The 17,986-nt window shown below is 44.3% G+C and overlaps 1 protein-coding gene across 1 annotated transcript; it reads left to right on the top strand.

Annotated features, from left to right (window-relative positions):
* Positions 1–2,715: 2,715 nt before the first annotated feature.
* PFDN4 (prefoldin subunit 4) lies at positions 2,716–12,987 on the top strand. The gene is made up of 4 exons (XM_081256173.1): positions 2,716–2,934; positions 9,155–9,262; positions 10,129–10,269; positions 12,598–12,987. The coding sequence occupies exons 1-4, from the start codon at positions 2,911–2,913 to the stop codon at positions 12,727–12,729; spliced, it is 405 nt and encodes a 134-aa protein (XP_081112299.1). The 5' UTR covers positions 2,716–2,910; the 3' UTR covers positions 12,730–12,987.
* The last annotated feature ends 4,999 nt before the right edge of the window (positions 12,988–17,986 follow it).

The following is a 17,986-nucleotide window of genomic DNA, read 5'->3' as shown; positions in this document are numbered from 1 at the left end:
ACAGAAGCAAATGTTGGAAATACTCAATATTATGGAATGAGAGGGTGCTTAGCAGAAGACTTGAAAGTCCCCACTTGTACTTGCAGCACTGGTTTTCCTGCAGGAACGGAGATTAGCTCAAAGGATACTGTGGGCTGGGAAGCCAAGGGGGTAGGGATGGCGGGAAATGGAGTGAGAAGGAAGACTTCTGAACCAGAGGGAGCCCATTCAGCACTAAGGCTGGGGGCGGTTCTGCCCACTGTGCATCTGTCCAGGTTAAATGACACTCTCCTTATCTGCCCAGCCCCTATCTGACCCAGCCCTTTGAACAGCCCCATCGGATGACTGAACTCCCAAGGAGAGGACACTGTTGGCTGCTGATCCAACAACCCTTACTTCCTTCTTCTCCTTCCTTGTTTCCAGACACCCAGCCTAGTTTTCTTTTTCAGCAGCCGTATTTCCAGCCTCGAGGAATTAGTCATCATCGTTCAAGGTGATCATTAATCCTGTAGCTTTTGCCAGTGATTGAGGTGGGTGTAAGACAGACCTAAAGGCAAGGGGGCTAGGGGATTCTGGGAAATACATTTCTCCTTGAGAGCGAGAGAAAGCAAGAGTGAGAGAGCACAGGACAGCGGGTCAGAGGGAGCATAAGCAGAGAGGTACGTGCTGACCCCTTTTCTCTCTGCCTGGGCACCTCTTGGATAAAGACGTGACTCTTGAGGATGCAATAGCCATCTTGTGATGATAAAGGGAAGGCCAAGGACGACAGCATATCCAGCTGGGAGCCGTAACTTCTGCTTTGGTCTGAATGCTTGTGTCCCTCCGCACCCCCCAGATTCATACCTTGAAATCCTAATGCCCAATGTGATGTATTAGGAGGTGGGCCCTTTGGGAGGTGTGGCGTTCAGGAGGGTGGAGCTTTTTTTTTTTTTTTTTTTTTTTTTTTGTGGTACGCGGGCCTCTCACTGTTGTGACCTCTCCCGTTGCAGAGCACAGGCTCCGGACGCGCAGGCTCAGCGGCCATGGCTCACGGGCCTAGCTGCTCTGCGGCATGTGGGATCTTCCTGGACCGGGGCACGAACCCGCGTCCCCTGCATCGGCAGGCGGACTCTCGACCACTGCGCCATCAGGGAAGCGCAAGGGTGGAGTTTTCACGAGAGGGGTTTAGTGCTCTTACCAAAGAGACACCAGAGAGCTCCCTCGCCCCTTCCTCCGTGTGAGGACCCAGCCAGAAGGTGCTGGCTGTGAACCAGCCCACACGTGACCACGCTGTTGCCCAGATCTCAGACTTCCAGCTTCCAGAACTGTGAGAGATAGATTTCTATTGTTTATAAGCCACCCGGTCTGTGGTATTCTATTAAAGAAGTCTGAACACAGGAAGACAACATCTTTGAGCTGCTGATCCAGCCCAAGAAGCTCCTTTCTCCATGAGAGACCCCTCCTGTCCTCTCTTCCTCCCATTCTCTGTTCACTCAGCGGCCACCTCCAAAGAGCCCCTCGGGACCACTCCCTTCTGTTCTTTGTCTCGGCACTTCATTTGTTTCCCCCGTCAGGTGCTTGGCATCATTTGTAATGATTTTGCCCGTTTGTGTTCTATCTCCCCCTCCACTGTCTGTTTCTGCAGTGCCTTTAAATTTAGCTAGTTAGTGATCTTTTAAATGAACGAGTGTCACTGATGGAGATTCCACTCTAGGCCAGATCCTGTGAAAAGATCCAACCCTGAAAAAAAACATCGTCGTTCAACAAATATATATTGAGCACACATGAGCTGAGCACAGCGAAGACCTAATGCAAAGGGCTTGGATTCTGGAGCTGGGACCCTGACGGAGCAGGCCATGCCACGTGGGGCTAAGGGCTGTGGCAGAGAAGGCAGGGTGTGCTTGCTATAAGGCCCCCTTATCCTCACTTCCCGAAGAGGAAATTGGGACTTCGAGAAAGGAGGCTTGTCCAGAGCAATTCTCAAACCCCTGGGGTCCCTGAGATCTATTCAGGGGATCCCCGAGGGCCTCCTTTTTCCAACGACATACCTACGTGAGATCAGATTTTCTTCATATATAGCAATTAAACAACATATTGCAAGAGATTGAACGCAGAAGCAGGTATGAGAATCCAAACTTCCATTAAGCCAGACATTACAGAGATTTGTAAGAATGTAAAACTGGCATTCTTCTCAATATTTTTTTTTTGGTCTTGGAAAATATGGTTATCTTTAATTTTAAAATGTTGCTTACAATAACATGAAATAGATTTTAAAATTATTTTAAATTCATAAATACACTCAAAAATTCTGCTTCTAATATGATAAATGTTGAAGAATATAGGACAGAAATTCTTCAGGGTTCTCAAAAAATTTTAAGAGTGTAAAGGGATCCTGAGACCAAAAAAAACTAAGAATCGGGAGGCACATGTGTCAGAGTATACAGTAATTGCTGAATAATATTGTTGAAAAAAATTAACTACTAGGAGTACTTCCTCCTTTTTATCATCTGAATTATCAGGGCACATACATCTCTCACGCTATTGCCAAGGTCATTCGTTCTTAGCTCTTTTTTTAGGGAGGTGTATTTCTTCCACGGTTCGTGGGATGGATGGAAAGGAACGGCCCTTCCGCCCGGTCGCGGCCCCGCCGCGCTGAGCGCCCCCTGCTGCCCGCTGCTGGAGCTGCGGCCGCTCGCCACACCCACCCCGGTTTCTGTCGGCCCACAGGGAGTCGCCTGTCCCTTTAATTGGCATGTACCAAGTCTTTCCAGGTTACATGTCCTCCCCGAGTCCCAGACCTTAGAAATCACTGATCGAAGATCCAGTCGGAGGGAAAGTAGAGACCACTTTGTGTCTGGCGGGAGTCCTGCGTCGTCGGGGAGCGAGGGAGGGCGCGGGGCCGAGGCACACCTTAGCGGCCCTCCCCGCCTCGGGCCGTAGTCCAGTCCCAAGATGGCGGCCACCATGAAGAAGGCGGTGAGTGGGGCGTCCGGGGTGCGGGATGCTCGGCCGGCGGGCGGGGGTCGGCCGCGGGGGGTCAGCCGCGGGGTGCTGGGGGCGCGCAGCTCTGAAGCCCGGCGCGGGGCTCGGGGCCGAGACTCCCGACCCTGAGGGCGGCCCCGGGGCGAGGCCTGCCCGCGCCCGGCGTCTTGGGGTCTTTCTGGGCCCCCAGCCAGCCGTGGGGGCACCCCGGCTGGGACCCTTAGAGGACTCTGGGTCGCCTCTGGCGGTGCTGAGGATGATCCTGGAGAGTCTGAGGATCCCGCTGCCCGGACCTAGTCCTTGGGGTGTGGGAAGCCTAAGGGTCCGGTTGACTGCGGCTGGCCATAACGCAGGTGCTTTACTTGGGTCGTCACGTTTAACCCTTACAAGTTCACAAGGGTGGGCGCTCTGGTACCCTTCTTTGCAGGCAAGGAAGCTGAGGCCCAGAGAGGTGGAGTCACCTGCCCAAGGTCACGCAGCCGTAAGGAGCAGAGCAGGAACCCGCATCCCCGGATTATCTGGCCCCTGAGGCGCTCAACTGTACACTTGGTGTCCCTGCGCCCTCCAGGCTAAAACCATCTGTTATTGAGGATAGACGATGGGCCGGGGCCCAGAAGCCGTCCGTTTATTATTATCTCGGATCCTTCCAGCAATTTAGCAAGGGCACGTTTTCCCCCCACTTTACAGACGGAGAAACTTAGAGCGGTGAGCGGCTTCAAAGTGACTCAGCTAATAAGCAGAGGTGGAGTGCAGACTCAGGTGTTATTTTGTTTTTCCCAAAGCCCACCTTTTATCCTACTAAGCAAGCAGAACGCGTCTTCAGGGCTTATAGTTCGTTAAGTCTACCCAGATGCTTAAAGAAATCTAGATAGAAAGAAAATAAAATGTAGAGGGGCAAAGAAATAATAACACCTGATATTTATTGAGGCTTTACTGTGTGCTGGGCACCGTTTTAAGCACATTGTATACATTGTTTATTTTAATCTTACACTCCTTTAAGGGTGATGCTATGTTTAACCTTATTGTACAGATGAGGAAACTGAAGCACAGAGGCAAAATTAGGATTTAGATAAATAAACGTAGATGTTCTGCCTCCAGAGCCTGTGTTTTTAACGTCCATGCTGTCTGATGAGAGCCTCCTAGCTGAAAGGATTTGCTCTGTAGGTCTTGTGTGTGTTTCTTTTCATTCCACTTCTAAGACCACATGGGAATGTGCTTCCATTGCTTTCCTGCTCAAGGGCACCTCATAGTCTAAGCCCTCCTGCTCTTGCTGTAGGGTGACCAATCCATCCAGGTTTGCCTGAGATGGAGGGAGTGCTAAAACTGGGAAAGCCCCAGACAACCCGGGGTGAGTTGCTCATCCTACTGGTCTGTCATCCAGAATTCTTATCAGATACCAGAGTAGGGTTTAGGGCCATGATGATTCAGACAGAAACTATGTGAGATTCACTTGGCCTCTGTTTTGTTTTTATATTGGGCCCTCTGTCAGGTATGGCCTTTAACTCCATGGAAGATACTAGTTGTGGTTCACCCTCATTCGACAGATGTAGAAACTAAAGTACAGAGAGATGGAGTAAACGTTGAGGAAATGGTGGAAGAATGGTTTGAACCCTGGGCTTGATCGCAAAATTCTTGATCAACATTTTTTCCAACACTTTTTCCTTTCATTCATTTAACAAACTTTTTGAGTATGGTCTATGGCACAGTTTCAGTTTTAGGTGATCGACATAAGAATGTGAACAATAATGAAGTTTTTATCCCCTTGTCCTTACAGCATTGTAGAACTTACACTCTTGGGGAAAGGCAGGCGTTAATCAATAGTCACACAGAAAGGGGCTTCCCTGGTGGCGCAGTGGTTGAGAGTCCGCCTGCCGATGCAGGGGAAACGGGTTCGTGCCCCGGTCTGGGAAGATCCCACATGCCGCGGAGTGGCTGGGCCCGTGAGCCATGGCCGCTGGGCCTGTGCATCCGCAGCCTGTGCTCCGCAACGGGAGAGGCCACAACAGTGAGAGGCCCGCATACCGCAAAAAAAAAAAAAAAAATAGTCACACAGAAAACTGTAAAATTTGCAACTCCGATAAGAACTATGGAAGAAAGGGGCTTATGAAATGAAGGCTGGAGTAAGGTCTGCTTTGAGGTCAGAGAAGGCTTTCCTGAGAAGGTGTGATCTGTAGGATTCCATGCGGAGCAGAAGAGAAAGTTGGAGGACCTCCTGCAAAGGCCCTGCGTGCATTCAATAAAAGGATGGCCAGGATGGCAGAGAACCGGGGCGGGGGACAGGCCGAACCATGGTGGTAACATAACTTATAGAGGGGTAGGTGGCGGCCAAAACGTAAGATTTTCTTCTTTATCTTAATGAGACTCTCATAGATGCAACATCGTCCTGTAGGTGTTTCCAGTGCTGTGGACAATTTCTGATAGGTTAGCGACGTGCCTCTTTGCCGACTATAAGAGAAAACAGAGGCATGCCGATGTGTGAGAGTGAAATATCACAGGATAGCCCTTGGAGTTTAAGAAAAATGGTTTGCAGTCTGGAGTGCTTTATAACCCATTGCGTCCCAGTGGGTCATGACTTTTTCTGGTGAGAAGTGAAGATGAGATGATTCAGTCGTGTCATCTCCAGAGTTCTGCTTTCTCAGACCTGGTTCTTGGCCATGAAAGGTACTGCAGTCCGATTTCTGTTTATCGTCCTGAGTACAAATGACTCTTCCTCAGAGAAGCCACCTTTGGCCTTCCCTTCACTCCCCGGCCCCTCAACACTTCCACCCCCTAAACTATTTTGCTTTCACTGTCACATGTATCACCATCTAGCAGAAACGCTTACTTTTTGCACACCTCTTCCACTAGAATATAAGCGTGCCAGTATTCTTGAGGTGAGGACTCATGAATACCCTCCTTTCACAGTGCCTCGCACATACGAAACACTAAGTAATTATTAAATGAATGACTGTTCACAGGGAAGGTGAATAAAAATACAAAGCAAAGTTTTATATTGTAGAAACTGGGTAGATACCTTTAAAAAACAAAAATAAAAGCAGACTACAATTGGCCGGAACTTCCTCCTAGGTCTTTAGAACCTGAGGGACCCTGGTGTGGGTCCAGATTGTGCTGGTGAAACCCAAAGTCAGTGTGGGCATGACTGAGGGTGGGTGGCTTTCCTCCCAGGATCCCGTGAGAGGCTGATGCTCCAGATAAGTGTGCAGTCATAGTGCAGGGAATTTTAACTTTCACCTTGAATCTTGGGCAGTCATATTTCTCTTAAGCCTAGCAGAATTTTCTTCTGGGTCTGGGTCTGTTCTTCTTTGTAATGATTTTTGGTAAACGTTATTCAGGAAGTGAAGCACATAGCTGTCGTTTATTGAAAGGCGACTCCATCTCCAGGCCCTAAGCTAGGTGCTCATTTTATCCCCTCTGCAAGGTGGGAATAGCTTCCCCGTTTTACAGATGACAAACCTGAGGTGGCTCCAGAGAACTGAACAATTTGCCTAAGGTTCCTGCTTCCTTGGATTTGAATCCACTCTTACTGTTTCCACCACTCTGGTACTACTAAGTAACTCCTTCCTCCTTGAGTTATTTTGGCTTCGCGAGCGGTACTAACTACATCTGGCTTCTCTCCTAACCTTCGGGGGCGTGGGTCCCTTTAAGAATCTGATGAAAGCCACGAAGACCCTTCCAGAATAATGCACATATAATACACAGCATTTTGCATAGTTTCGGGGGTAAATGCACCTCTGACAGTTGGTGCACTCCCAGTTTAGAATTACTCCCTCCCTGCCAAATGGAGCTTCCAGCAACATAGGAGTATTCTAGATCAGTGAGATTAAAACGGAAGCCACCGCTGTAATCAGGCAGGGTGCTGACTTCTCATTTTCCACAGTAAACAGCCCTCCCCTAGGTGGCACGCGGTTTAACCAGTGCGTGTGTTTGCCTCACACCCCAACTTGAGCCCTTAACCCCAGGGAGAAAACCACCATTAAGGAAATGAACTCCAGGGTCCAGCGTGTGCTGAGGGCTGCCATTTGGTGAGGCTACAGCAGGAAGCGCCTGCTTTGGAAAGGTAGAAGGCAGGTGGCCAGACTCTCCACTTTTCAAAAACCCTGTGTCGATGAGTCTGATGGAACATGATTTAGATTCAAATTCAGAAACAATGGATTAAGCCTCAGTTGTGTTTCAGCCCTGTGCTGGGTGCTTTCATGGGGATTACCCCGATAAAGCCTCACCATGACAAGTGCATCTGTAAATACATATTCAGGCTTTCAAGGACTCAATATTTGAATTCTGCAGGAGAAGAACTCTAGAATTCTCTGTTGGCTTAGAGAGTTGAGACTTCTTGTGTAGGCAAATGACTTGAATGGCAACATATCTGCATATGGACTTTGCTTTGGCTTCTGTAGCATAGCTCAGTGTTTCCCAACTTCCATATTTGTAAAAATTGTGCACCAGGGTGAACATTCAAAGCTATACGTATATCCCAATGTAAAGGATTTTTTTTCAAGATATCTGCTGGGTGTCTGATGATGGGGCTGATGCGTGTTTATTGGGTGAGGAGAGCCTGGGTCAGAGGAAGGCTGAATTCTAGGTGTCTGCATTTATATTCTGATCACCAAGCTCCACACTGCTTGAGACAACAGGTTGCCTCAAATAAAGGAAATAAAAGTCAATTGTCATGAGAGACCGGGTGAAAGGATGGGGTGTGGTTATTGTGAACCATTACTGTTATTGGCAAAAGAGCCCTAAATAGTCCTTGTTGAAGCTATATCTGTCTCTTTCCTGCTTTAACTTATCATCAAGTGCCCTTGTTCCTCTTTTATAAATGAGGGGAAACTCTAAGGAAGTCTGTTATTTTAAAAAAATGTTTGAAAAATATATAGTCCCTTATTAATCAACTATATTCCAAAAAAAAAAAGAAAAGGGGAAGGAACCAAAAAAAAAAAAAGGTCCCCCTTTGAGAATCTGATTAAAACCAAGGACTTCCTGCTCCTCTTCTGATATGCATGATTGCGTGTATAAACACACACATGCGCACACACACACACACACACACATTTGCCTTTAATTTCCAAGAGCTCATGGACCTGTCTGGACTCTGGAGCCAGATTACCTGGGTTGAAACCAAGCTTTACCACTTATTTGCTATGTGGCTTTGGGCAAATTATTTAACCTCTCTGTGCCATGCTTTCTCCATCGGTAGAACAGTGGTACTAATGATCCGACTTAATAAGACTGATTGGAGGATTAGCAGAGATAATAAACTACTTAGGAAGTTCTTGGTACATAATAAATGCTCAGTAAATGTTAGCTGTTATTTATATGGCTTCATAGATACTTTGTCATCTAAGTAGTCTAATTTTATTTACAAATTTAATCACATAGTTTAAAAATATTCAATTTTTATCATTTTACAGTGAATTACACCTTATTCATAATTAAGACACATAAACAAGTTCTGCATTAAACATAATTTTTAATGTGTGTGTGTGGAATATAGTCACTGAAATGCATAGTGACCCTCAAGCCAGTATATCAGTTAGATTAAAAATTATAGAAACAGACTTCTGATAGCCTCAATAAACTTAAGCAAGTTTTAACTCTGAGAGAATAAACTAGTCTGAGGCATTTACCAAAATTAATTATCACATCACTTTTGTTCCCTGGGCTATCTTAAAAAATTCTGCTTGATTCAGGACTTACTCTTTTTTTTTTTTTCCATGGGTTTTTATTTTGTGCCATACAGCTCAAAAGAGTTTGAATTGAGTTATATTTATCTCCAGAAATGGGTACACTCCTGTTCTTGTCACTTAGTTATTACAAAGCCTGCAGTCCCTGGAGAGTTTCTCTCAAGATTTCTTCCCTGTTTCTGATTTTCTGGTACAACCCTCAGCTGTGGAGGCTGGTGGAAAATAGTTTTAAAGGTAGTGCAGTTTTGCTCTGTGTCGATTCAGGACTTATTCTTAATTGTTATTTATATTTGAAGTGTTTTTGCACCTTAGGCATTACTCCATAGCATATCAGAAGAGGTTATAGATTTATGAACAAATCTTAAGCTTGTGGAGCAGAAACTTAGTAAGGCCTGTGTTTGTGATATTCTGTACCTCTTGTGATTCTGGACTCTGAGGGCAAGTAGTTTATTGGGCTATTTCAGAGTTATATTAAAAGCTAACCTATAACTTCTCCATTAAAATTAACTCTACAAAAAAAGTATATGTTTTTTCAGGCTGCAGAAGATGTCAACGTTACTTTTGAAGATCAACAAAAGATAAACAAATTTGCACGGAATACGAGTAGAATCACAGAGCTGAAGGAAGAAATAGAAGTAAAAAAGGTATTGAAACTACGGATCTTATTTAAGAAAAATAAAAGTTCCTTATGCTATGGCTTTTTAAAACTAAATTCAGTTATATGTGATTATATCTGTCTGGGCTCTTTGCTGTAGGTGACAAGTTAGTTAGTTAGTTTAAGTTAGTAAGTTAGTTAGTAAGTTAGTTAAGTTAGTTTAAGAAGGAGGGCGTTGTTTAAGGGAGGTGAGATAGCGTACAGATTGTTAAGGGGTGTGACCCTCGGCCGAGGGTCTAGGAGCAGGTCCCAGAACCAGAGAACTTGGCTGGTGATGGAGCTGCTGTTGTCGCCACTGATCGCAGAGCCAGCTGCCCCCTCCACCATGGGGACACTGCCCCTCAGTCCTCGGAACACTGGGCTGCTGCCGTGCCCAAGCCTGTGTGTCAGAGGCTTGTGCCCAGCCTCTTCTCATGCAGCTCTCCTGGGTTGAAGTCCAGTTCAGGTGTCTTTGATTAGTGGAATTTATGTTATTATTTGCTTTCATCCTATCACCAAGCAAAGCTGAGAAATGCAGGTTTGTGTTTGTCTTCGTGTTTTTATTCTCCTATAAGAAGGCAAAAATCACAAGGTGGGAAACAAAGTAGGAGACATTTTGAGTGGCCATGGATACCTCCACTGTCCACCACAGGGGGCTTATAGCAATCTGGAACTATCTAAAGGACAGTGTGTTAGTGAGCTACGTGCTTCCTTATGAAATGCTATCTAAAAATGTAAGAAACTTATTTTAATGTGATGATACCTGTGTGAAAGAATCCCTCAAAGAGTTGAGGTTCCCAAATTAAAATTGGCTTTTAGCCTCTATTAGGGAATTTTGAATATATTCTTCATTGCCGTTCACTCTTGTATTTACAGAAACAACTCCAGAATTTAGAAGATGCTTGTGAGGATATCATGCTTGCAGACGACGACTGCTTAATGATACCTTATCAGATTGGTGATGTTTTCATTAGCCATTCTCAAGAAGAAACACAAGACATGTTAGAAGAAGCAAAGGTATGTTGGAGTCTCTCCCTGGGTGATGAAGTCTAAGTCTTAAATTAGGATTTATGTCATTATAAAGAATGTGTAATTTTAGGTGTAGGGAAAATAAGGGATGATAGATAATATTTCATGCATTCTTACATGCATTCTTACAATGTCCCAGGCCTGCTCTGAATGTTTTGTAAGCATGATTTTGTTTAATCCTAATGATGACTCTATGGGATAATACTGGGAATCCCAGTTGAGAGTTGAAGAAGAATAGAGGCTTAGAGAGATTATGGGACTTCCTCAAAGTGACAAAGGGAATGCTCTTTGCCTCCAGAACCTGTGTTCTAAGTTAATAGTATTTAGAAAGTACAGAATATTATAAAGTAGAAAAGTCACCCATAATCCCACTACCCAGAGATAATCATCCATAATAAACATTTTCATGTATTTCTTTTATGTTCTCTCCTCCTCTTTCTCTGTGTATTTTTGCTTCACGTTTTGGTCACTTAATGTCCTAGTTGGGTAATACCTTGTTCCATTTAATGTTCATTTATCCAGCAGATCTTCACTGGGAGCCTGTTCTAGGCCAGCTATACGTGCTTTAAAAACATCAATTTTGATGACTGTTTAATGTCATGTTGGTGGACATTGATTCAGCCCACTGTCCTCCTGTTGTTATGTTAATTTGTTTTCGCTGTTTTCCTATAGGAATATTGTGGTGAGCATTCTTTTTTAAAAAAAAAATTTTTTTTTTAATTAGTTTCTGCTTTATAACAAAGTGAATCAGCCATACATATACATCTGTTCCCACATCCCTTCCCTCATGCATCTCCCTCCCTCCCACCCTCCCCATCCCACCCCTCCAGGCGGTCACAAAGCACCGAGCTGATCTCCCCGTGCTCTGCGGCTGCTTCCCACTATCTATCTACCTCACGTTTGGTAGTGTATACATGTCCATGCCTCTCTTTCGCTTTGTCACAGCTTATACTTCCCCCTCCCCATATCCTCAAGTCCATTCTCAAGTAGGTCTGTGTCTTTATTCCCGTTTTACCCCTAGGTTCTTCATGACATTTTTTTTTTTAATTCCATATATATGTGTTAGCATACGGTATTTGTCTTTCTCTTTCTGACTTACTTCACTCTGTATGACAGACTCTAGGTCTATCCACCTCATTACAAATAGTGGTGAGCATTCTTAAACCTAAACCTTTGTTCACATGTAGGAAGTTCTTTTAAGGAAATTATCAGAGAAGTGTAATTCCTGGGTGAGAGTATGGATTCATTGACAACATTTGGGCTTGTTAAAAATTCAGATTATTGAGTCCAACCCCAATAATTTCTAATTCAGGAGGCCTGGAGTGGAGCCCTGGAATTCATATTTCTCACAAGCTTCCAGGTGATCTGGGGGCCACCCTTTGAGAACCACTGGCCAGATTTCTAAAATAAGAACATTGTCAATACTAGGCATTCTTCTTTTGTTCCTGATATTAATGGGTACATATATTATTTGTGTGATTCCATTTTTTTCTTTGTCATGTTTAGGAAAAATCCTTTCGATCCTGGCCAGGAAGGAATTTCTGACATTCCACGCATTTCGTGTGGCAAAGCTGCTCTTTCATAAATGAGGCTCTCATTACTGCTCTTTCAAAGTCTAGCTCCAGGGGCCTCGTAGTTAGGGAAATTTCTGCCAGGTTGTTTTTTTGTTTGTTTGTTTGTTTTGCGGTACGCGGGCCTCTCACTGTTGTGGCCTCTCCCGTTGCGGAGCACAGGCTCCGGACGCGCAGGCTCAGCCGCTCCGCGGCATGTGGGATCTTCCCAGACCGGGGCACGAACCCGTGTCCCCTGCATCGGCAGGCGGACTCTCAACCACTGCGCCACCAGGGAAGCCCTCTGCCAGGTTTTGACAATAAGTTGTTACTTTTAATTATTGGTGAGTGTGTGAATTTTTATCATTTCCTCTAGTTCCATAGTTATTTTTGTGGGAAGTTGGAAAAGGCTGTGTCAGAAGCCAGGCCTGTGGTAAACTGTTTACCCTAAATGTTTGAATGTCATTTTTTCTTTATTAGGATATGATAATTTAGGAATTAATTTTATTTTATTTTATGCTGTTTTTTAAGTCAGCGAAAACTGAGAAAAGCTTGATTTATTCTATAATAAGCAAATATAGATCATGAATGAAAAATGCTCCACATTCAGACTTTTGGTTTAGATTTAATTATCAGTGTTATTTAGCTGCCTGTCTAAGTTTAGAAAGTTTTTGACCTAAAATTCTTCCCAAATATTATTTCATCCACAGATGCTCAGGAATCATCCAATTGAATAGAATTAATTTAAACTAATTTTTTTTTCCAGAAAAATTTGCAAGAAGAAATTGATGCCTTAGAATCCAGAGTGGAATCAATTCAGCGGGTGTTAGCAGATTTGAAAGTTCAGTTATATGCAAAATTTGGGAGTAACATAAACCTTGAAGCTGATGAAAGTTAAACATTTTATAATACTTTTTTTAATTTGTTTAATAAACTTGAATATTGTTTAAAATGATAATTTCCCTTCTTCAAATGATATGGAAAGCAAAACTTTTTTTAAAATTTTCATTTATTTAATGGAAACGCCTATTTTCACATGTCTTGCTTATTTATTTTATATTTTTAAAAGAAGACAGTATTCATCTATGTATTTTGCATAACAATTATATCAAGTGTAGGGGCTTTATGTCATGTTATTAAAATCAGTTAAGCAATCGTTTACGTTTCTATATTATCATTTAGAATATTTGTGCAATTTTTATTATAAGAAAATTTAACAGTTAACATATGTCATGTTGTTTATCTACTATGTCTATTTCAGTTGCCACTTAGAGATGGTAAAACCACTACAGAAAGATCCGGTCCTACATCTGTCTACTTTTACTCACTTCACAACTAAAACTTTGTCATATACTAAAACATATGTATATATTTTCTTTAAATATGTGTAGTATATATTACATCTAAGCATATGTATTTCACATATAGATCTTGGTTTAAGAGTCCAGATGATGCTGAGACAAGTGAGGCATGTTGAACTTCATACACAGAGCAGAACAACAGAGATATACCAATAGAAAGAGATGTTTGGGGTTTTTTTTAAATTATAAGTTTTAGATTTTATTTTAGTGCTTTGTAATTAACTGGGGTTTCTATTGATAATGATGTGGAAGTTAAGCAGCTGTGTGTTTAAAAATAGGCTTTTTTCCTTAAAGAGTACATTTACTCCCTACTGCCCCTGCAAAAGATAACCATTTTGGGATTTAGAAGACCTAATTGTATTAACTTTCCAGCAGGTGGCACTGATATGCCAAAATACCAATGGAGGAATCATAATGCCCAAGTGAGGATACTTCCCGGATTAAATGTCCATAGTTTTAGAGGAAATGTCATTTTTTTCACTTTCAAGGCTAAGCATTGCATATGTATCTTTTTGGTTAAACGTTTAGAAACAATTCAGGCTTAAAGGTAGAATATATAATTCTAAAATTCTTCACGACTTAAAGTTTTTTTGCGGTATGTGGGCCTCTCACTGTTGTGGCCTCTCCCATTGCAGAGCACAGGCTCCGGATGCGCAGGCTCAGCGGCCATGGCTTCACGGGCCTAGCCGCTCTGCGGCATGTGGGATCTTCCCGGCCCGGGGCATGAACCTGTGTACCCTGCATCGGCAGGCGGACTCTCAACCACTGCGCCACCAGGGAAGCCCAAGGCAAACTTTTAAATTGCAAATTTTCCAAAAGAGTGATATTCAAATTCTAGAAAATGACGTTTAGAAGTATATGTTTTCTTCTGTGCATTTGGTTAGAAGTGTGAGACTGGGGAAGTGTATTGTAGCAGGAAATAGATAACACCCTCAAATTAGAAAAGTTGGAGAAAATTTGAGCCAGGATTCCAAAGGTGGAGGGTAGCCACTAGGAGTGTCTCGTACCCACAGAGGCTGGCGGGGAGGGAGCAGCCACCCCCTTCACTCTGGAGCCCAGGGAAGGGCTGCCTTCATTTGAAGAGGGGCACAGCCAGCCAGGGACATCCCTGCAGTGACAGAGCCAGGGGACTGGACACCCTGACCTCATTCTTCCTCCAAAACCCAGCTGGTTTCCACCATTGGCCAAACCCATTGGGAATCCAGAGGTAGTCCATAGAAGTCGGTCTTTTGCGGGGCCCGGGGGAGGTGAATGGATGGATCTGGAGGGCCAGTTGGAAGATCCAGCAGGGGCTGGCTAAAATTGAACCTTTTAGAAATGTTAGCAATGAAGGCTCATCTGACCAATGTGCCAGAAACTGAGTTGTGTAAACTGGCCAGGACTGAAAATTTTGTAACCACGTTAGCGAATAAGCCTAATACAAAAAACCCAAACATCTAATGGGGGGAGGGAGGGGGATACATTACTGCTAACTTTATACCTTTTTTTTTAAAGTGTACCTGTGAAGTAAACTTACGAAGGACGTCAGAAATATTTGATTCCCATTTTAAATTCATTCCTAAAGTGTCTGTCAGCCTTTTCTTATTTTTATTAGTAAATTCATTGGGCTAAGGTGAAGGCTGTGAACTGAATGTACTGCATCTGATAAAATCCAGCCACATAGAAGTTTTGATCTGGATTTGTCACCACTTTTTTTTTTTTTGGACAGTAATCCTGATTTTTATATACAATTACTAGTTTAGAAAGTGCAACTTTTTTTTTTTTTTAAAGCAATGCAGGCTAAACGAAAGATACTTGTGGAACAAAATTGACCATCAGGCTGCTAGCTTGCAAACTCATGTGCACAATATGCTACATCTTATCCAGGCATTGATAGGAAGTAAATAATAGATAATTTGCTCTGCAGTGAGGGTCTTAGGAGCTTGTGCTGCTGACTTTAGTTTTTAAATACTTCTCAAATCTGTTCGTTTCTTTCTATCTCCACAACCACCATTAGGCTTATCCAAGCCTTAAGAGCTCTACTCAAAACCACGACTAATTAGGGGAGGGATGGGGAGTTGGAGGGTGTTGGGGAGGGATGCCATTTGATATAGAGTTTTGACAGCTGGAGGCCAGGGGGGATTTCTCAAGGGCTTTGAATAGAAAGGTGGTATATATGATTGGAACAATATTTTAGAATAATTTGGCAGTTGTTTGGTGGGTTTTACTACAAAGCGATGGAGGAAGGGATATGAGATGTTACTGCACTTTCTTTGGTGCATAGATCCAGTTGGCAGAGGAAAAGAAAGAAAAGTAAGCTAGGACCTGGAGAGAAGGTGAGAGATATAGGTCTTGACAGTGATTGGAGAGATGACGGTTCAGGAAGGAGAAGAAACCAAAGAGAACTTGGTTTTGAGCACAGGCCAAGTCCAGCCTGCAATAGGTTTTCTTTGGCGCTCCTAGTTAAAAAAAAAATTTTTTTTTTAAGTGTCTTGCCACAGTAAAATCAGGAGCGCTCACATAAATGCAGTTTGGCCAAATATTGGGACCATATTTCCAGCTGGCATCTTCAGCCGCTCACCCATTGGACAGAGCGGCTCTCCAGTTCGCCCCGCCCACTCCCCTCATTTGCATACTTGCCGGGCGCCCGCCCACGCTCGGCTTTGCTACCCCCAGAAGCCTGTGCGCCCCCGGGAAGCCCGTGGAATGGTTAACAAACGCAGGAATGTCGGAAGTGTCTGGTCTATCCAGCAGGAAAGGGGAGAATGAGAGAAAAGCGTGCGTTTGGCTTTGGACACTTGGAGTTGCTAGGACGCCAGCCCTGTGCCGACGTAAACTTGGCTCTTGGAAAGGTGGGTTGAAACTTCTTTTTCCCGGGGCTAAAGCCGAGGCGCTGCTGCCTCCGGGTAGAGCTGCCCCTAGACGGCGGCAGAACGCTAAAGTTGGGAAGACAGGTGGGGCGAGGTCGAGGCCTACGGAGCCAGAGTGGGCTTGGGAACCCCTGCCTGAAGCGACCCGTCCTGGGGCCTGCGGAAGATGGCTGACCAGGCCCGGGCAGCACCGCGCGGTCGGGGCTCTGAGGGGAAGAGGCCTACAGGATACAGGCGGGAGTCTGCGTTTGAGCCCACTTCCCAGATTCCACGTCAGCCTGGGGCTGTCTCCACTCCATGCAGGACTGGGGAGATATATTTTTATGTTTGGGGACCATTTTCATCCTAGAGAAGTGCTTTTTTTTTTTTTTTTTTTTGCGGTACGCGGGCCTCTCACCGCTGCGGCCTCTCCCGTTGCGGAGCACAGGCTACGGACGCACAGGCTCAGCGGCCCTGGCTCACGGGCCCAGCCGCCCCGCGGCATGTGGGATCCTCCCGAACCGGGGCACGAACCCGTGTCCCCTGCATCGGCAGGCGGACCCTCAACCACTGCGCCACCAGGGAAGCCCGAGAAGTGCTTCTTAACGTTTCAAGTACACACACATAATTGGGGGATTTTGTTAAAACGCAGATTCTGGTTCAGTGGGTTCACGCTGGTGCCAGGTACTCTGCATTTCTAATAAGCTTCCAGATTATTCTGATATTGCTGGTCCGTGGGCCATACCTTGGACAGCCCAGGTAGCTTGTCATGGAAGAGAAGAGGACTTAGGAAAGAACGCAGGTGGAGAAAAAGAACCATCAAAGGAGACAGAGGCTGCAGTAGTGAGGGGGTGTAGAATCTTACACATCTTACAGATGCAGAGGTTTTCGCAGGACTAAACCCTGAAAAATCATTTTCTCCATTGGGCGTGATGCCGAGGGAGATGATGGATAGAATATTTATAGAAACTGGGGGTGGAACCCAGTGGTTTAACAAGCCCTCCAGGTGATTGCGATTCAGCTAAAGAACGATCCCGGCTCCAGTAATTCAGCCTGTGTGGGGGTGGGAGGGAGAAACCAAACACCAACTGAGAATTCTCAGTGCACAGTTATAGTGGGGAAAAGAGTAACAAGATACCTGAGCATCAAAGACTGACCCATCCTGCTTAGGGGCGAGGGTTGCTAGAAGTGTCCTGCTTGCTGGGGGTAAACAGATTATAAAAGATTAAGCAGTGGTGATTGAGATTTGGAGGCAGAAGTGAAAAGTATCTTTACATGGAAGTTAATAGTGGAAGGAAGGAGAGGGACTATCATTTAATGCCATTACTGTGTCGATGGAAGGACGTTTTTTGGGTTTATTTTCGTTTTTAAGATCAGGGAATATATGAGTCCATGTAGGAGTAGATGGCAAGGAATCCAGGAGAAAAAATGATGGAAAAACCAAGGGACAAGAGATAAAGAAGCACAGCAGGGGAAGGGTCCGTGTGAAGGAAAAGGCTGATACGGTGCTTATATGAACAGTAAACCAGAAAAACGCACAATTAAGTTTACGTTTTATAAAAGCTCTTCCTTGAGGAATAAATGAAGGAAAAAAAGATTCAGAATAGTGATTAATTCTGGAGGGGGAAGATGATATGACTGGGGAGGCAAAGACAGGAGGCTGGGTGGTGGGTACACAGCTGTTTACTTTCAATATGTTATATTCAATGTGAATCCTTCATGCTAACATGAAATCACTCACAATAACAAGTGTTTATAAAACTTTGTTAGTTATGGCACAAATAAACCGGAAAGAAGTGTGTGTTGTGAGGTTGTTACTGATATTTAACTGCATCACTTTCAACATTTTTTTGAGTCATTTGACATAAAACTGAGTATTGTTAACTCTCCATTTTTAAAGGTAGAAAACCAGTAACAACTAAAACCACAATTCTTTATTAAAGATTAGATACGTACAGATACACAG

The sequence above is a fragment of the Mesoplodon bidens genome, assembly GCF_964165515.1.
Source record: "Mesoplodon bidens genome assembly, chromosome: 15".
Lineage (NCBI taxonomy): Eukaryota > Metazoa > Chordata > Mammalia > Artiodactyla > Ziphiidae > Mesoplodon > Mesoplodon bidens.
Note: the sequence above shows the minus strand (reverse complement) of the source record. Positions and strands in the feature narration are given on the sequence as shown.